Source organism: Python bivittatus, unplaced genomic scaffold (assembly GCF_059951505.1).
Source record: "Python bivittatus isolate LINGU-HERP-01145 unplaced genomic scaffold, Pbiv_v1 ctg000330_np1212, whole genome shotgun sequence".
Lineage (NCBI taxonomy): Eukaryota > Metazoa > Chordata > Lepidosauria > Squamata > Pythonidae > Python > Python bivittatus.
In genome coordinates, this window is record NW_028277058.1 from 8,979,904 (window position 1) to 8,998,167 (window position 18,264).

Here is an 18,264-nt window from a genome sequence, read left to right on the forward strand (position 1 = left end):
ATTTTAGGACACTGCGTTCTGACCTTTGAGCTGTTTTCTGTTTTATTGCATGCTAACATTCCCAGCAATAGAAAATACTATCGAAGAGCAACTTGAAGTGTAAAGAAGAAGGGAAAATGCATGAGATACAGTTCTTTACACAGAGTTGAGAAACCTATTGCTGTATTAGAGCTTTCAGTTTCCCTTTTCACTGACCATGGAGTCCAGGCCTATTGAGTATCTTAGTCTATCAATACCTGGAGGACTGCAAGTTCGCCACACCTGATCTCTGCAGTTAAATATGAGATAGACTGAGACCCATTACTGCACTTCTATTGTAATAGCTTCTCTTAAATATGTTGGGATTAGAGCTCCTAGAATTCTCAATCTGATGAGAAGCGGTGGGGAAACTGATGTAAATATCTCCCAAAGGCAGAAACGGAATCACATAGAATCAACTTTTAGCCAGGATGCTGGCATGAAACACCTGAATGCCTGGAAAAGGAAAGTTATCTTGCCAACAATTCTATCATACCTGAGTAGCAGCTGCTCTAGAGCTTCTTCAAATGTTGGTCTTAGGCTGACATTGATCCAGAACTGAGGATAATATGAATAACTAATGAAGGTACTCCTATTGTTCACATTGTGATAAAACTTCATGCCATGTGCCTTTTGCCATTCTTGAAGGGTTTCATTCACTCTCTCTATCAGGTAATACATCATCCCTCTGTTAGTGGAATCACCAATAAAAAGAACCTTTAAAGGTAAAAACCACACATTTAATGTCAGGAGTTGATGGATCAGTGGAACTCAATAGACCGTAAGTCTGCCGTTTTAGTTTAATGCTGGTTGGTGGACCAGCAGTAGACACCATAAATAAATTACAGCAATTTGCATGATGCAGGGTCATAAATGTACAGGAAGTCCTCATTTACTGACTGCCTCATGTAGCGACCTTTCAAAGTTACAAGGGTGTAAAAAAAAATTAGCTTTGCAACCAGTCTTTGCATATATGGCTGCCTCAGCATCCTGCAGTCACCTGATCACCACTGGGCGCTTTGCAACCGGTGAGTATTTATGACCATTGCAGAGTCCCGGGGTCACATGATCACCATTTGTGTGCTTTTCAGCTGGCTAACAGAGTTAATAGAGAAGGCAGAAGTAAAATTGTAAATTGCAGTCATGTGATGTTTCACTTAATGAGTGTAGCATTTCACTTAACCGAAGAGGAAGTGAGGTTGTAAGCCCATTGTGGTCACGTGAATTTGCTCTTAATGACTGAGTTGCTGGTCCCAATTGTGGTCGCTAAGCAAGGACTACCTGTAGTTTAAATATGCAAGCCTGTTTTTCAGATACGTATTTCCTAGTATTAATTTTAACAAGGCTAAAAGGACTGCTGAAACTTATACATGATCTGCCATCTGTAATTGCAAATTGTTCTTAATACCTATCTGAAATTACATCAGATGGCTGAAGGGAAAGTGAAGTTCTCTAGTTTAGGAAAGTGTGAGGTGGATTCTGCAGTCACTGTACTCATGATGGATAACACGTATTTGGATTCCATGACTTCAGACACAAGTCTCTTCCAGTTAGATATAAAGCAGTGATAAGCCGCTGGCTTATCTCCCAGCATCTAGCCTGGCTGGGTGTGAATATTTGTTCAGACAAAGGCAGTGGTTGGGAATAAGATATCTCTACTCTACATGTTATATTTTAAATTATATCCCAATGGCTGGAGGTGGGCTACTGCCAACTCATCTTTGGTCCTCTGAACCCCCTTTAGAATGATCTGAATACATAATGGTATTGACCAAAAATAGCACTGGAATAGGATTTTTTTTTTTAAGGCTCTAATGCTATTTCTAGGAGGATATGTGGAAAAGGGCCAGACAACAGTACATACTGGCTTGTGGGGTAATTGATTCTAACCCCCCGCCCAGTCATCCTGAATTTTAGAGTCTTTTTATTTTTATAGTCTTTTTATATAGTTTGATTTTTTAAAGCTAATTTAATGTGGATAGTTATATTTTTAATTGTTTTTGATGCTTGATTTTAATTGTGCGCCGCCCAAAGTCACCACCCAAATTTAATAAAATAAAATAAAATAAAATAAAATAAAATAAAATAAAATAAAATAAATAAAATAAAATAAAATAAAATAAAATAAAATAAAATAAAATAAAATCAATCAATCAATCAATCAATCAATCTAGCATTTTGCCCAGCACTTTTTAAAAATCCGCAGAATACTTTAAAATCATTGCTGTGAGCTAACGCACTTCAGATCCCAATTTACAGATAAGAAACTGAATATGAGAAGTAGCATGTGGCAGATGTGAAATACTGAAGATCCCAATGAAACCTACAACACATATCATACAGTCCTCATGTACATCTAAGATGGCTTTCTTGAAGTTGGCCAATCTCAAAATTAAGCAGAATAATGTTATTACTTGATATGTGTCATCTAGTGAGTATAGAGGGATTAATTGGTTTTTTTTATTACAAGGACCAAACCAGGAAAAACACACACATTGTCCAGAATATGTGAAGGAACCACAAATGAGAATAATGATATAATTACAATAACATTAATTTCTCTACCAGGTAAAATGAAGAAATTTAAATACTGTTAAGCCAAGAAATTTCATGTGAAAAAAAATAATATATGCAAGTTCCTGTTTTAATAGGTGGATTTTAAGCATTTTAGCAGATCTTGTTTTTTTATATGGCCTATTCTCAATAATACATTACTGAGAGCATTTGATTACACTATTAAAATATAAAGGACTTTTTTAGAGTGAAACTGAATAAATATGTGTTTCATCACCTTTCACTTGATGTAATAATGTAACATATGCATCATTATTTAAATAATGACTTAGTATTCTATTCCCCATTTCAACTTTTTTTTCCTGAAAAGTTCCTTCAGGCTTTTTCAAAATACTACACTGCAGCAAAACTGTTATGGTCAAAATTAGTTAACTAGAAATTGATAAAAGATTTTGTCACACAAGGGAAAACAAATTAAACCACTTTTTTGGTTTGGATTTCATTGTTTTTATATCCATTTAAACTTCATTTCCCAAGTGGTACAGTCTAACAGATCATGTAATATACTCTTCATACCCTTTACTGTACTAAGGGGTTCAAAGATAAATTCCCACATAGTGTATTATATATTATTTTCAAGCATAGATTTCCTTCAATCCTTGTATGTGACCAATTAGTTTTGCTGACGCCTCCCTGATCTCTGCAGGCTCTGTTACAGAATGCTTTAGGGATTTATAACCCGTTTTTCATGTCTCAGACAATCTGTGGGTACTTCTCCACCCCAGGTGGTCCTAAGTTAGCACGGATGGAAATAACTTGACTGTTGAAATGAAAAGGCAGGTCAGAATAAAGGCAACGACAAGCCACAGCTATTAGTGAAACATAAAGCTAAGATGCCCTACCAATTCTTTCTCAACATTTTTGTTGACCCTTATAGAACCTGCATCTCCAGGACCACATCATAAGCTTCATGGAGAAGGGCAGCATTTGAGCATCACCTGTTCTTGTCAATATATAGTCCAACTTTCTCTTCCACCTTGCTAGGATATCTGCTGCTCCAGATTAAAGAACCTTCTTCAACCTGATATTCTCTGGTTGTATCAGACTACAACTCCTACCACCCCAATGGTCATGCTGACTGTGGATAATGGGAGTTGTGATTCAACACATCTGAAAAGTACCAGGTTGGGAAAGGAGACAATCAGTTCATTTGTCCCATCATATTTTTAGAGACTATTTACTCCAGTGCTGGGCATATTCCTTGGATAATTTAACAGATGATACAGTTCTATGTGAACATTTCTGAGAAGTAACTTTAAGAACAGCATTGCTTCCATTTCTCTATGGAACAACAACAACAACAACAACAACAACAACAACAATAATAATAATAATAATAAAGGTGACACAATTAGAAAATTTATACGACTTTTTGACATCTGCAGAAGCTGAAAATTTAACCAAAATGACCAAAAGTGTATTGTGTGACACAAGCTCTGCCTCTTACATACTAGTGTCTAATGTCACAATTGCAAGTACAAAAGATGCAGAGTTTGCATCACAACATCATTTTTCATCTCCCCCACCCCCCAATTCTTCCTGTGAACAGCCATTCATTTCAATATCATGACAGGGTCTTAGCTCCATTTTTAGCCATAGCACATTCCCTACATTAAATGCTGCAAGGTATATCTGCAAAATGTTGGAACAAAAAATATAATTTTAACCCTTATTCACACTTATACTCTGGGGTAATTACTAGTTTTAAATTGCAGATATATCTATGTTTATACCATTTAAGTTATTGCAAGAAAAAAATGGATTGCTTAAAATTGTAAAAAGGCAATATAACCCATTAAATCATCCAATTTCATTCCCAAATCTGTCAGTGCTGCAATTTGTTTTGGGTGATTCTCCACATTTACGGTTTTAAAGATGTGAGTAAATTCTTCAATTATATATCAAATATTTGAAATATATGTTATATATATACTGTATATATATTTATGTGTGTGTGTGTGTGTATACACACACATACACACCCAAACACTATATATATCAAAAAATATTACTCTTCAAAGATGGGAAGACAGCACAACTCCACCTTTACAATTCTATATTGTTCTAATTTGTTTGCTTTGTTTATGGGCTGGCTCTCAATGTAATAGAAAGACAAAATGATATTATTCTGTGTGGTCAAGACTTAATGATGTGTTTAAAAATTGAGCTGAACTTATTTTTTTGTACATTGGATGTTTTGGGGTTTTTTTTCCTGATTGTTTTTGTGTTTATATCTTATTTATAAATTTATTTTGTTTCTTAAAGGAATTAAGATATATCCTTTCCTTTTAAGCAAGTCTAAATAAGTATAAACAGGCAGACCTGCCACAAATAAAGACTTCATGTTGTTTTAAAATAGAGTAGAACCATTCTTTCTAGATTAATTATTTTGCAAGGTGAAATTACGACAGAAATAAAGTTAGATAGTCCAGCTTTCAGATAGTGTAACTGAATTTAAGTTTCTCAAAGCTAGAGAAGAAATGGATGGCCACAGATGGAATTGAAGAATTATGTGCTAAATAAGGCAGGAGCAGAAAAGGAATGTTAGATATTTCCTGTCAAACCTTAGCAGTAATTCTGTTTGGCTACATCAGCCGGGAAGATAAGACACCCAAACTTTCTATTTGGCTCTATTGGAACCAATTATGATTTGGCTCCCTCTATTCCAGAACATTTTCACAGTGCCATTATATAAAACAGTGTTTCTCAACCTCACCAATTTGAAGATCTGTGGATTTCAAGTCTACACATCTTAAAGTTGCTAAGGTTGAGAAACACTGATATAAGGCAATTTAAGTAATGTGGTGTCCAGCAACTGTTTTAGGCTTTAATTCCTTTCATGAAAAAATTGGAATTCTCGCAGCTATAGTTCAAACAATCTGGATAACACCAGGTTGCTTACTCCAAAATAAAATGTATATGTGTGTTAAAGAAGTTCATGCATCCATATATAGGTGAATATTTTAGCCATTCATTAACTCATGCAGCTTAGTATTGGGGTTATTTCTAAGTACTGGTTCTTAAGTTGTATAACACACTGCAACATTTGCAATGTAGCATTTACTTTTGAAGATGTGTATTAGGAGACAGCTGTACCTGTGCCACCCATCTCAGCCAGATGTTAGACAGTCACACCATGCCTATTAAGGAGAAACTGCTTTTCTAAGCAGTCATCTTAGATTCTTCCAGGTAAGAAAAGTGAAGTCCACCTCAGGCCTGCACAAGAATGTGAAGGAAGACTTCATAAATTTAATCAGCAGAAGCAAAGCCATGCATTACACAACCAGCAGAAGAAACAGAATTCATGCAAAACATATTAATTTCTAACACTAATATACAGCATTTTGCCAACTGAAACAGGTCAATACCTTAAAGGGTTATTTAGACCATTTAATGCAAAATTTGAATGCTGCCAAGTGACAAGCTATTAAAAATGATAATGATATATTTAAGAAAGAATAATGTTAGTTCTTCCATCATAATACAAATTACAATGGAAGAATTATTAATACATTCGTAATTCAGTATTTTGGTTCTTTAAAAACACATGGACAATAGCTTAAATGAAGAGTTAAATTAATTATCCTTTTCTTGTAGACTTTCTGTACCAACCTTGTGACTTACCTTTTTTCTTTCTACACACTTTTGGAGTTCTGGTTTATTCAGAACAGGGTACTGACAATTTCTTGGCTGCCATGTTATCTGCCTCCAATCACAAGTTCTATTATCAGAACAACTAAGGCAAGGAACGATCCACTGTCCTAGAAAGCAAATGATAATCATTCTTACATTTCTATCTGGAATTTGCTGAGCACAAATAAATTGGGCAGACATTTATTTATGCCTAGAAACCTTTTTTTGGTACTGGCAATATTTATTTCTTGAGAGGAACACAAAATTAATTCTGATTTTTCTTGCTAAAAAATTATCTTTCTTAGCTCATGATCAGTGAATGAAGCTTGAGATTTTTCTTCTTTTTTTAAGTATAACTGACTCCCAGTGGCAGACAGAAAAGAATATTCAAGCTTGTAAGAATGTGAAAAGATTTCTGAATATCACAAAACATATTAAGAACACACCTTTTACATCCCCCATTTCACATGTCTTCAGTTGTGGTTGTGAAATGGTTGACAGGTATTCAGCAGAGAGAGGCTGCAAACCACAGGATTCCTCAGGATGAATGATTGAACCACAATCCTGAATTAAAATGTCAAAATACAACCAATCAATACACAACCTATGTACTATCACATATGAACTACAATGAGGAATGTAAGTATAACTGAATAGAACAGTTAAGACAAAGGAAGAAGAAGATGTATTTTTACTCATTCCTCAGAATGTTCTGTTCACAGATTGCCAAATTTTTCACACCCCTGTTCAGAAGCAGAGTACATGTTTTGTAAGTAGAAGATACGAGGTTGAATATCCAGCATTTTTGTGGGAGGTTTGGAAAGAATCTTCTCTCCAATGGGGAAAAATAGGTTTTCTTAAATTACTCCTTTGGTATAAAAGCTCCAACATCTATTTGGCTAAGGATGGTAGGCAAACAAAACATGGGTGAGGATATCACAGGCAATGATAATTTAGTCGCTTGCTGAAGTTCCTTGGATGAAGGGTGGAATGCCAATGTAATATAATAAATGAATAGGTAAAAAAACCAGCATTATTTATTTACAGCCCCTAGGCAGTGGTAGGCCACAAAGAATGTCACTGCATGCCTCAACAGAGGCCACTCACTGAAGCTTCCAAGCAGCCTGATATGTTAGTTATATCTGAAGATTATAAAAAAACAGTATTATTCTTTGCATTGTTCAGCTGTGACTATGTGGCACCATTTCATTCAATCAGGAAAGAATAAATTTACCATCTGCAACTAATTGTGCTTAGGGAGAGATCTGCATTCCTCATGAAGTCATTTCAATGCTCTGTTTAGTCAGTCCATGTCCATTATCATACATAACCAAGCTATGATGATCAAATGCACTAGGAAAAGTGTACTAATAAAATTAGTGAGAATGAGCTCATAAAAGTAGAATAAGTATCTCATTGCAAAGAATTATACATTCTGACCAGATGGATTAGCTCCACTTGAAGAAAGCCATTAATGCAATAGAGCAAATGAGAAGCAAATGCAACCAGAATTGGCATGGAGATTTTTAATCTGTTCTTCCTGTACTAGACTGCCTTGGGAGTTTTTCCAAATGATCTTTGTCTGTATCCCACCCGCACAGCCACATTTTAATTTTTTCCACTATCCCAACAAAACTCTGACCAAAGGCATAGAATGATAACAAATGCACAACGTGTGAGGCACTTTCAATTCTACAAATGTTTGGTCTCTTTTTGAATAGGTGGGGTGGAAATGTTAGACCTGCAAGGTAGTCCAGATAAGAAGCACAACCAGGAGGTTACATTAACAGAGGATTCTGTTAACAGAAGATTCTGTCAAAATTGCAAGACTGAAAGTATTTCTCCCCTCCCTTCCTTTTACTCTCTGGAAAACTAGGGAGGGTCCCTTCTGAAATGTTTTCCATGCCATCCCTTTTCTGTGGGCTGAGACATCTTTTACATGCCAGTTTGCCAGTCTGCAGCTCTCCCTTTTGTCTTCCAAGATCATTCCCACATACCACTATAGGAAATCAGACTATATGTGTGGTTCGATGGCAGAAAAAGTAAGAACATAATCCCAAGATATTGATAAGCATCACAACATTCTCTATACAGTTTGGACCAACACCTCCAAACAGCATGGCCAATTGCAAAATCCAGTCAGAATTCAAACCAAGATCACCTTCACTGCCCCTAGCTTAAAGGAATTAAATTAAAATATCTTTAAAAGAGAGAGACTTTTAGAACTGAAAGATATGCTTATTTGGATAAAGTAAAGAATAGTTTTACTATTGCTGGTTGTTTTTTTGGGGGGGGGGGAGCAATCAATATTTCCTATGGTTGAGCTATTGTACTTCCAATTCTCTAGTGCATATTCCTGACTACTCATAATCAGGTTGATTTTGGTAATATTTGCATAGGTTGCATAGATTTCCCTGTAGTCAGTGCCCTTTGGATATGTCAGAAATGCTCCCAAAATTCCTAGCTAGTCACTAAGTTGGCTGAGAATTCTGGAAATTCTAGTCCAATTATTCCAGAGTAGGGAAGACTCTGTTAGGATAAACAGGGGTATAATTTAATGGTAAGGCAAAACAATGCTCATTGTTCTACTCTAAAAACAAATTGGTTCGCAACTACTGTACTGTACAGCAAATCATAAAATATGTAATTTCAGTTGGTCATCATACAAATCTTCTTGGATTTTTGGATCATTGCTTTAGACATGCAAGTATCTTAACATTTTCTTTTGAATTAAACAGGGATAAAGTTTGGAGAGAACATGAATGCAGTCTCAGATATATGAACGGGCTTGTATTGCTCTGAAGTTGTTCTCCCACACAGTGCTGCAGGCCCAATTAATTTTTGTGGTCATGTGAAGGTAGAAATTACATAGGGATTGCAGGGTAAATTAAATGAAAAGCATGCTTGACTCATTAGTCAACAGCAGCAGGCATTTCCCTTTGTTCATTTTTGTAGTCTGTTTTGCTTCAAGCAGTTGCAAACCAGAGTTTTTGAGGTTTTTCATGTTATTAATATCATAAGAGTGAAATCTAATATTACTGCAATGGTCACATATAAAAACTAATATGAAAACAATATTAAGATATACACTTCATTGCCCCATTTGAGAAATTAAGTCATAAATCTAATAATTAAATATATCAATAGCTTCTGTCTGAGAAGATATCTCAGAACTGGGCATCAGGAGATTTTTCTAGTTATCTATTCTTTGACAGAAGATATGTAAACATAGTTATTTATGCCACATAAGTTAGATCATACCATTATTTTTACCACATATGTCTGCAACTGAGGGCCACAGGGGGCATAGCAATAATACAATTATATCATCCTTAAATATCTTTGATGTACAATTTATGCATTCATTTGCAGGCAGAAGTGTGAACACAGTCTTTCTCACACACAGCATTTATTGAATGGGCATAGATAATGGAAAATGTATTGCTGTTGTTATTAACAGTAAAGCTAACAGGACTGTGTTTCCAGACACCTACAATAAAAATTCACATCCAACATAAAACTTTGGCTTAAAGTTCAGAGTCATAAAATTAGACTCTGTGGTTTAACAGCATTAGAGCTGCATAATAATACTGAATAAGAAACATTGAATAGTTCTTTTTGAAAAATTGGTAAATAATTAGAACCTTAAGATTAGGTTTATGTACTACAAACTGCCCAGAATTATTGGGTATTGGGTAGTGTAAAAAATTAATTAATAAATAAACCTGTTGCTTTATAATATATCAGTGTTTCTCAGCCTTAGCAACTTTAAGATATGTGGACTTCAACTCTCAGAATTCCCCAGCCAGCCATACTCGCTGGGGAATTCTGGGAGTTGAAGGCCACATATCTTAAAGTTGCTAAGGTTGAGAAACACTGTAATATATTCTTGAGATAAATATTCTGTAAATAAAGATGACAAACTTGATTTCATAAACTACTAATCTTTTCTTTCTGAAAACTCTAATAGCAACTGAATAGGGTGTAACAGAATGTCACTATCTATTCTACTTGAATTTAATGAATGTAATATTGTTTCATTAATCCCAACTGGCTTTCAAAAACAGCTAATAAATGTTGCTTTTTACTGTATAGATTTTTGTAATACTGTACAACAAGCAGAAAATACAATCTTTTTGAATCTGAGAGGGGACAGCCCAGGGTCTCACATACGAAGAGTTCAGTGCACAAAATAAGTCGATTCTACTTAAAACTGACTCCTGTTGTACAAGCAGACAGCTTGACCCATTTATTTCCTCCTTTCCTTTTAATTCAGGGAGAACAATCAAGCAATGGGAGATAAAAAGTGACTCTACAGTGGCAAAAAATTAATCATGGCTATGAAACAAAATTACTTAGTTCAAGCACTTATTTCTCCTGCACAAAACTATGATTAACGAATTAGTACATGAACTTGGCAGGTTAGAAAAAAGTGAAGAAAAGGCTATTCCTAATCAAAAGGAAATGCTGGGAAACCCAAGTTCTTGGCCTGGCACCTACAACTATCCAAAAATGGATGAAAAATACTGGATTCTGGAATCATGTAGAATTCGGCTGTTTGATCTATCTGCTGCTAGGTCTTTTTGCACAGTGGCACATATTGTAGCTCAACAGAATCCAAGACAATGTTGCCATTATAATATAGCCTCTTATGAAACACACCAATTAATTTCCGATATTTGTGGAATATGTTAGATTTATGCTTCAAAATCTGTCCTTCTTTCACCAAAATAATACACACTCTTTTGATGCCCAACACACAGCAGATCCAACAGATTTATTATTGTATACACTAAAAATGGACGCAAAAGTAACATGGTAGTGGCCCTATAATTATGCACACCCTTTTGAACAACCTTTTACAATGTGGAGACATGGACTACAAAACTGGAACATCATAGCAAAAGACCAAGTGAAATATAAATATCTGTTGTGTTTGATGCTTCAGATATCAAAGCTATCCAGATGAATTGGCGGCATATAAATATATAAATGATAATAATTATTATTAATATGACAATCAAATGATAAAGTGACAGTGACACTGAAAATAGAAATACAAAGAAATTTAAAGTCTGTCTGCAAATCCAAATTATGTCAAATTATGTCAGGAAAACAAAAAAAGACATTAATTATAAGCCAGTAATATTTTAGATTTCTTTGGTACTTAATACCTTGTAATAAAATAATTTTCCATGTGGATGATGCTTCCATTAAAACAAAAAGAAGTTGCTGAGTTTGACTGTGACTTTAGTAAAATTAATGTAATTTATCATATATAAATGCAAAATCAAATCCTTGAGTTTGACATATCTTTCATCTATGGTTCAGTAACTTTCTATTATTTCCAAAATTAAATAGCACAAAGTACAACAAAAATTAGTTTGAGTTTAGCACGCTGCCTTTCCTATTTCATCCCACAGCTGAACCCTTGCTTCATCCATAAACTATACATTCTTCATATAATGCAGCCATAACTGGGCACCTTTTTGGGTAACAAATTTTATTAAAAGGCATAAGCTTTTGTGAGCTGCAGCTGACTTTATCAGATGCTTCATCAGATTAAGTAAATTTTAATACATTTTCTTAGTTGGGAAAGGTGCTACCAGATTCCTGATTTTCTGCCACCAGAGACTAGCACAGTTCTCCTCCTGCTATGTCCACAACTTGCAGGTGAGCCTTTCTCAATTGCCACTTCAATAACCTGCCTAATATCATTTGCACAGGGGTTTGTCCTTAGCCTGTGGATAGACAATGTCTGGCCTACAGACAGCAACTAATTCCCAACCACTTTTTTTATGTTGCTGGAGATCTGACTGCTGAAATACGGAGGTAAACCATCAAAAATCAAAAGCATAATTTGTGTTTGTCAAATAAAAGCAAAGAAAAAAGGCACATAAGTGCCTTCCAGATCAGTTGACCAATCTAAAAAAGTAATTCTGCCTCTTCTGCCTGAAGTGTTGTCCGTTATTCTGCATGTCACTCTAATCCTTTTAATCTGTTCTCCCATGCCTTGCATTGATTGCTCTGATCACATTAATGGTTGTAACTATTCACTTTACAGCCATCTAAATCCTAATACCCTCTGATGTTTAGCCAAGAGTGCAACTTGATCCAGAGACCTATTGGAGTTCCCTACACATCCAGGGAATTCTCTATCGCCAGACATCGGGGCTATTAGAACAGCTGAAAATTGCAGCCTTTTTTATATCACATTCCTTAGGATCTACCTATCATTCCATCAGATCCTTCTCTGCCACCAGAATCTGTTTGAACTGAAAGGATTTTCCTTGACATTTCAGTTGGGCCATGAATTAGTCTCTTTAGTTTTCCTTGCTATGAAACAAACTTATTTTGAACTGAAAAGCTGAACATTATCACTTAAATGGTCTGCTAAATGGGATTCAGATACATGTTTTCATTTCACCAACCCCCCCAAAATGGTTTTTTAATTTAAAAAAATCAGCTTCAACCATTTGCCATGAAATCATTGTGTTACCTTGATTTTTGGCAACTGAAAAAAAAAATGTGGCTCCAACAGCATAAAAGTGGGTTTGTATGTGCCTTAAGACATTTAGGCATATTTGTTTCCTTGTATTGGGGGAATGGCTGGAGCTACTTAGGTGGGTTCCAACTTCTGACTTCTTAGGGATCAGTGTGAGGTTATTCTAAGTATATTTAAGCAAAAGTTTATACCAGGTGATGCCCCATATGACAATTCCTTATGTTCTCTTTCCCCTCCATGTATTCCCTAGTAGGGGACCACTGATGATAGTAGAACTTATATTTGCTTGCATAAAGTGTGAGCTTCAGACTTTTTTTTTCTTTTTTGGTACTTGAAAGCTACCACCAACCAGAAAATGCAATACTCAAGTACATATACTGTACCAATGATCTGCCTAAAACCAAGATAGCTTATTAATCACAGAATCATCCCATTAACTGGTCCCATCTTTGACATCTACAGTACCTGCTCGATTTTAAATTCATTTTCAACTTATACCTGCCTTACTAAATGGTTAGGATGTATAAAACTTAACTTACGTAAGCTTTTACCTTAACTTATAGCTTAGTAACAAATCAAATGAACTCACAAATGACACCAATATAACTGGTGCAGAAAGCATTCACATAGAGGACTTAAATAAGCTTTGAGCAAGGAGCAATTGCAAAAAACAAAAAGGAAGGGATATTTTGGTCTGATTTCTAATGCTTTTATATGTTTGGAAGAGAAGACGTGAGAGAAAGCAGGTGAAAGAAGACCTGAGATATGCCCATAAAGCAGAGTGCATAACCTGAGTACCCAAGGACACATTCAGCTCTCAAAACCTTGCATATAGCCTTCAGCTACCATATAAAATTTATCTCCCAAGTTTCAATGTTTATAATTTATTTATTTTACAAGGCTTATAGGCCATTTGAATCAGAACCAACTTTCAATAGCATACAATCCCCCCTCTGTAGGTTGGAATGAAAAGAGAATATAAGATAATATGTAATCATATGGCAAATCAATAAAATCTCATATATAAGATCTGGAAATGAAATGTAATCAGCAAAACACAATTTACAATGTCTAATTGTTTGAAGGAAAAACAAATTATTCAGACAGGAGGGGCTGTTTTAATTGTCAAATCTTAACAGAATTCTTAAATGCTAAAAAGGAAAGATGGGTACCACATCTGTGCCAATAGACTCCCCAAAGCACTTTTCGCTTTGATTCGAAGTGCTGTTAATATTTTCCAAAACAGTCTTGCCAACCTTTTACCAAATGTTTATTCTCTAAGAATCAGTTGCAGAGAGTGTTATGGAAAAAAAAAATACTGCATTTTTCATTAATCAATTTGAGGAAAGAGATTTCACTCCCAAGGTTGTGTGTTTGTATGTGTGTAAAAGCAGAATTTCATGGGTGAAGTGGAAAATTACTGCATATATTTTGTTACAAAGTGGCCAGGGATATTTATCTTTTCTTTCATGATCCAATTCTCTTACATTTTTTCATTGTACAGTCCTCTCTTTAGGCCACCTTCTTAGTTCCATGCACATCAATTAAACCTGCAGGATTAAATTTTCCCACTGGGCCTTTTCAGGTTGGGAAATATGGCAGGGAGGAAAGCTATAAAGCAATGGACAGATGTGTAATACAAAGCAGCAATATCGACAGAACTCACTCTGTCTTCTGCAACAATGAAGCTCAAAACCACCATTAAAGCAAATTCTCAGGCAAGCTAAGTTAGAAAAGCAAAAGCTTTTTTCACAGAGGAAAAAAACCTTTTTGATAAACTGTAAGGTAAATGTTGACAGAGCATTAGTTGTCACTGCTACAAAGACAGGGAAAATAAGAAACCCACAACAGAGTGAAACAGTGTATTAGTAACAACTAAGACTATCTAAAATAAGAGCCGGAGGATATAAAACAGGAGGATGTTCTCCCACCATTATTCCTATTGAAGAAAATGAAACAAGGCATTCGCTGAGCTCATTTCTATAAGTTTGCATGGTCAAGTGCCATGGGGATTGTGCCTGTAACTGCTTCTTCTACATAGCTATTTCATTTAGCCACTCCATTCATGCCATATGTGTTTATCCTGTTCTTTGGAATAAATACTCTTTCTTCAAAAACTGTAAGGCATCACAAATATGCCAATCTCAAGGTTACTGCATGATGAAAACACTTGCTAATCATATGCTTGCAGACCCCTGCACCACATGCCTTACACGCAGAACTATCTTGCCATTAATATACCTTTGTTTCTGGCTTCTGGATTAATGTTATGTTTGATTAACAAGGAAGAAGCACAGCACTTGAGCCAAACTGATACAATGCTATCTTCCATCTTTAATTTCCCATCTGCTGTTTGAAACAAGATAGGGAAAAGATGTGAAGCATGGCTTCTGGATTTCTTTTCAACACCATTATGCCATGGCTCGTGAAGGAAGAGGCTGAGAGTAGAGGGGTTAGCAACCTTCTGAGATACAGCCCAACTGGGCCTCCCATGGGAATGCACTGGGGAAATTTTTAATGGATTTTTTTTCTCCACAACCTTAGCTTCACCCAATCCATTTTAAACTTGATTTTTCTATTGCTGTCTTTTCCTCCTACAGCAAATTTGGCCCATTCTGTTTAGTTTTTGTAGAGTTATCTTGCTGATAGATGGACAAATCCCAAGCCCTTTATATATTTTCTTTCTAACATCTGTTAGTTTGGAAAAAATGGGAAATCATATCTAAGCAGGAGTAACTCAAGACCAAACTTCCTCAGTCTGGCACCATCCAGTTGGAAAGATGGATATTGTAATACAACAATTCTGGAAAGTTTTTGGTTGTGGAAGACTGTAATACAAAGTTTATACATTTACTGTACATGACATAGTTGGATTTTCCATCTGTGGCTTAAACTATGATCCTAAGCATGGGATTTGCTCCCATAAAATTGCACATTAAAATGTGGTCTTAAATCTTTATGGTTTTGATCAGACAATTTTTGGTGTCTCTATCTAATTATATTGCTAAAAAAGGGATATTTATTTGGTTCAGAATGGTGGAAATGGACTATTTAGGCCACCAAGTCCAGCCCTCAGCTCAGTGCAGAAATCCAAAATGAAAGCATCACAGTCTCTACATGCTCACGTCAATGAAAGGGACTCTACCACCCCTCCTGAGTAATTCGTTCCACTGTTGACCAGTTCTAAATGGTTAATAAATCTTATCTAATAGTCAGTTAGGTCTGCTTTCCTATTACTCAAATCTATTATTCTGTGTCTCTTCTCTGAAAGAAGAGAGAGCAGATCTTGAGTTTGGATGTGACATCCTTTCAGGCATATAAACAGCTCATTCAATCTCTCTTCCTGGGTGTTAGTTTCCAGCCCCCAGAAACTATTCCAGTTATTTTGAATCTGGCATAGATTGTGGTGCCCAAGATAGGACACAGTACTTGAGGTGGGTAGCTGACCAAGGCAAAATAAAGTGGAATTATTACCTCTGATGATTTGGATATTGTAATTTTCTTGCTATGGCTTAAAATTGCATTTGTGGTTTGTGCAGCTGCATGGTCAGGCTGGCTCATGATCAGTTTGAACTATTTTTTCTTTATTAGCATAACCATACATCATTCCAGTTTCCCCAGCATAGGCACCCTCCAGATATAAAGAGGAACATCCTAGAATTCTTAGCAATGGTAATGCTGCCCGGGAAGTTCTGGAGCTGAAATCCACACATCTATGGCATGCCCAGAATGGGGATGGCTGCATTATGGTCTGTTGCAAACACTAGTGATTAGATTCAGGTCATCTCACCATTTTGTCAATAGCAAATACATTTGTTTTTAATAGAAAAACAAATCAGGTTTGCAACGAACTGCACAGATAAATGTCAAGAGCTGCATATACTAGTGCACATACTTTAGGGCTCCTTTGGGAGAAAGAACAATCAACAACCACAAAATTAGCAGATTAGGGTACTCCATCCCATTTAATAGTCTGCTTCTAGGGACAACTATCCAGTCTGATAAATGTGTGTACTTTATAAAAATGGAAGATATATAGGGAAAATTGCCAGATTATACCCAGAAATAGACAAAGGGGTGCGTTTAAAACATACAAGATGCACAAAGGATCTTTTCTGTTTTTCATTATCTTTTTAAAACCCCAGGATGCGTATTGTAATGCTAGACTCTTAAAAAAATAGAGGAAAGGCCATGTGATCATGCAACATTCATTCCATACACATCTATACCACCCCCAAGGACAGCAGTAGCAAGACTTTGGTCTGGCTAGTATTTATCTAAACACTAATTTGGGTATCATAGGATTTAGAGTGGAATCCTTTTAAATCCTCATGTAAAACAACATATTTAAGGTATGGTGAATCATAGTGGTGGAACGCTGCTTGTAGTAACATTTCAGACTCTGGTGGCTTCTACTGTGTTGCAAAGCACAAGTTTCCTCAAACATCAGGGAATGCTCTGTTGATGCAACGAACCAACTATAAGATATACATGCATCATTACTGGACCTTGGGCATACAGTATGTGTTTCAGTGCATATATACTTTATCCACTGAATTTATGGCACAAGGATATGATAGGAAGCAGAAAAATGGGGTAAAGGGATTACAGGATATAGACCATCTTTCTTTGTCAGCCCCCATCGTTTCCTGCCAGACTCTGGGAGACCACAGGCTGGAGAATTTTACAGTAGAAGCTGAAACAGAATAGAGTAACCAACTGCTGAAACTTTATTCAGAGAAATCAGAAGATTTATTGGTTACCTGGATCTTGTCGCTTGTGCCAGTTACTCAATTTGCATGGTATATTTTAAATTGCTTATATATTAATGCAGAACAAATGCATCATCTATTTTTTAAAAATTTTGCCAAAGCATTCCAATACCCAGGTTCATTGCAATGGATCCTCTACTGGGTATTTATTTATTTACTAAGATTTCTATCCTGTACCATTCTACACTGGCTCTGAGCAGCTTGCAAAACCCTACCCAGTGCATTAAAAACAATAGAAAAAAGAGGCAAAAACAGTGCGATAATAAAGGTGCCCTCCACCAACAGCAGGTCAAAACTAACATCCCCCCAAAACCTTATCCTCTCAACATATCTTAAAAGGATGGCATAATATAACTTAAAAGCATACAAATGAGTCCCATCCAGTGATAAATATATAGGCAAAGGAAAAATAAGTTATAGGGACAACTATTACATGCATTACTCAAAGAAAAATTATTTTTGAATGCAATTTATTCACTTCCATGCTACAATAAATTTTGTGCAGAAGTTGGTTTATTTTACTTATGTCCCACAACCCCCCACAAAAAAGTATTACTATGAAGAACATTTATAGTTATCATAGAACAAACCTTATTGTAATAATAATTGCCCCTGAATGACAAAAATGGAGGGATTGCCAAAATATTTTCACATTCAAGTCTTCCCTAATCTATAAAATACATTGTTGGTGAGTTTAAATCTTGGTTTTAAAGCATTCATCTTCACCAGTCCTTGCACAAAATCAAGCAGGAGCTCATTTCA

General features: G+C 35.7%; 1 protein-coding gene across 2 annotated transcripts in view; it reads right to left on the reverse strand.

Moving 5' to 3' along the window:
- The window catches only part of CPED1 (cadherin like and PC-esterase domain containing 1), a 96,636-nt gene that overhangs the window by 9,761 nt on the left and 68,611 nt on the right, over positions 1-18,264 (reverse strand). For both annotated transcript variants that reach the window (XM_088141685.1, XM_088141686.1), the window contains exons 18-20: positions 6,672-6,789; positions 6,217-6,353; positions 515-735 (exon numbers count right to left, since the gene is read on the reverse strand). In XM_088141685.1, the coding sequence (XP_087997811.1) occupies positions 515-735; positions 6,217-6,353; positions 6,672-6,789 (476 nt within the window). The remainder of the gene's footprint in view (positions 1-514; positions 736-6,216; positions 6,354-6,671; positions 6,790-18,264) is intronic.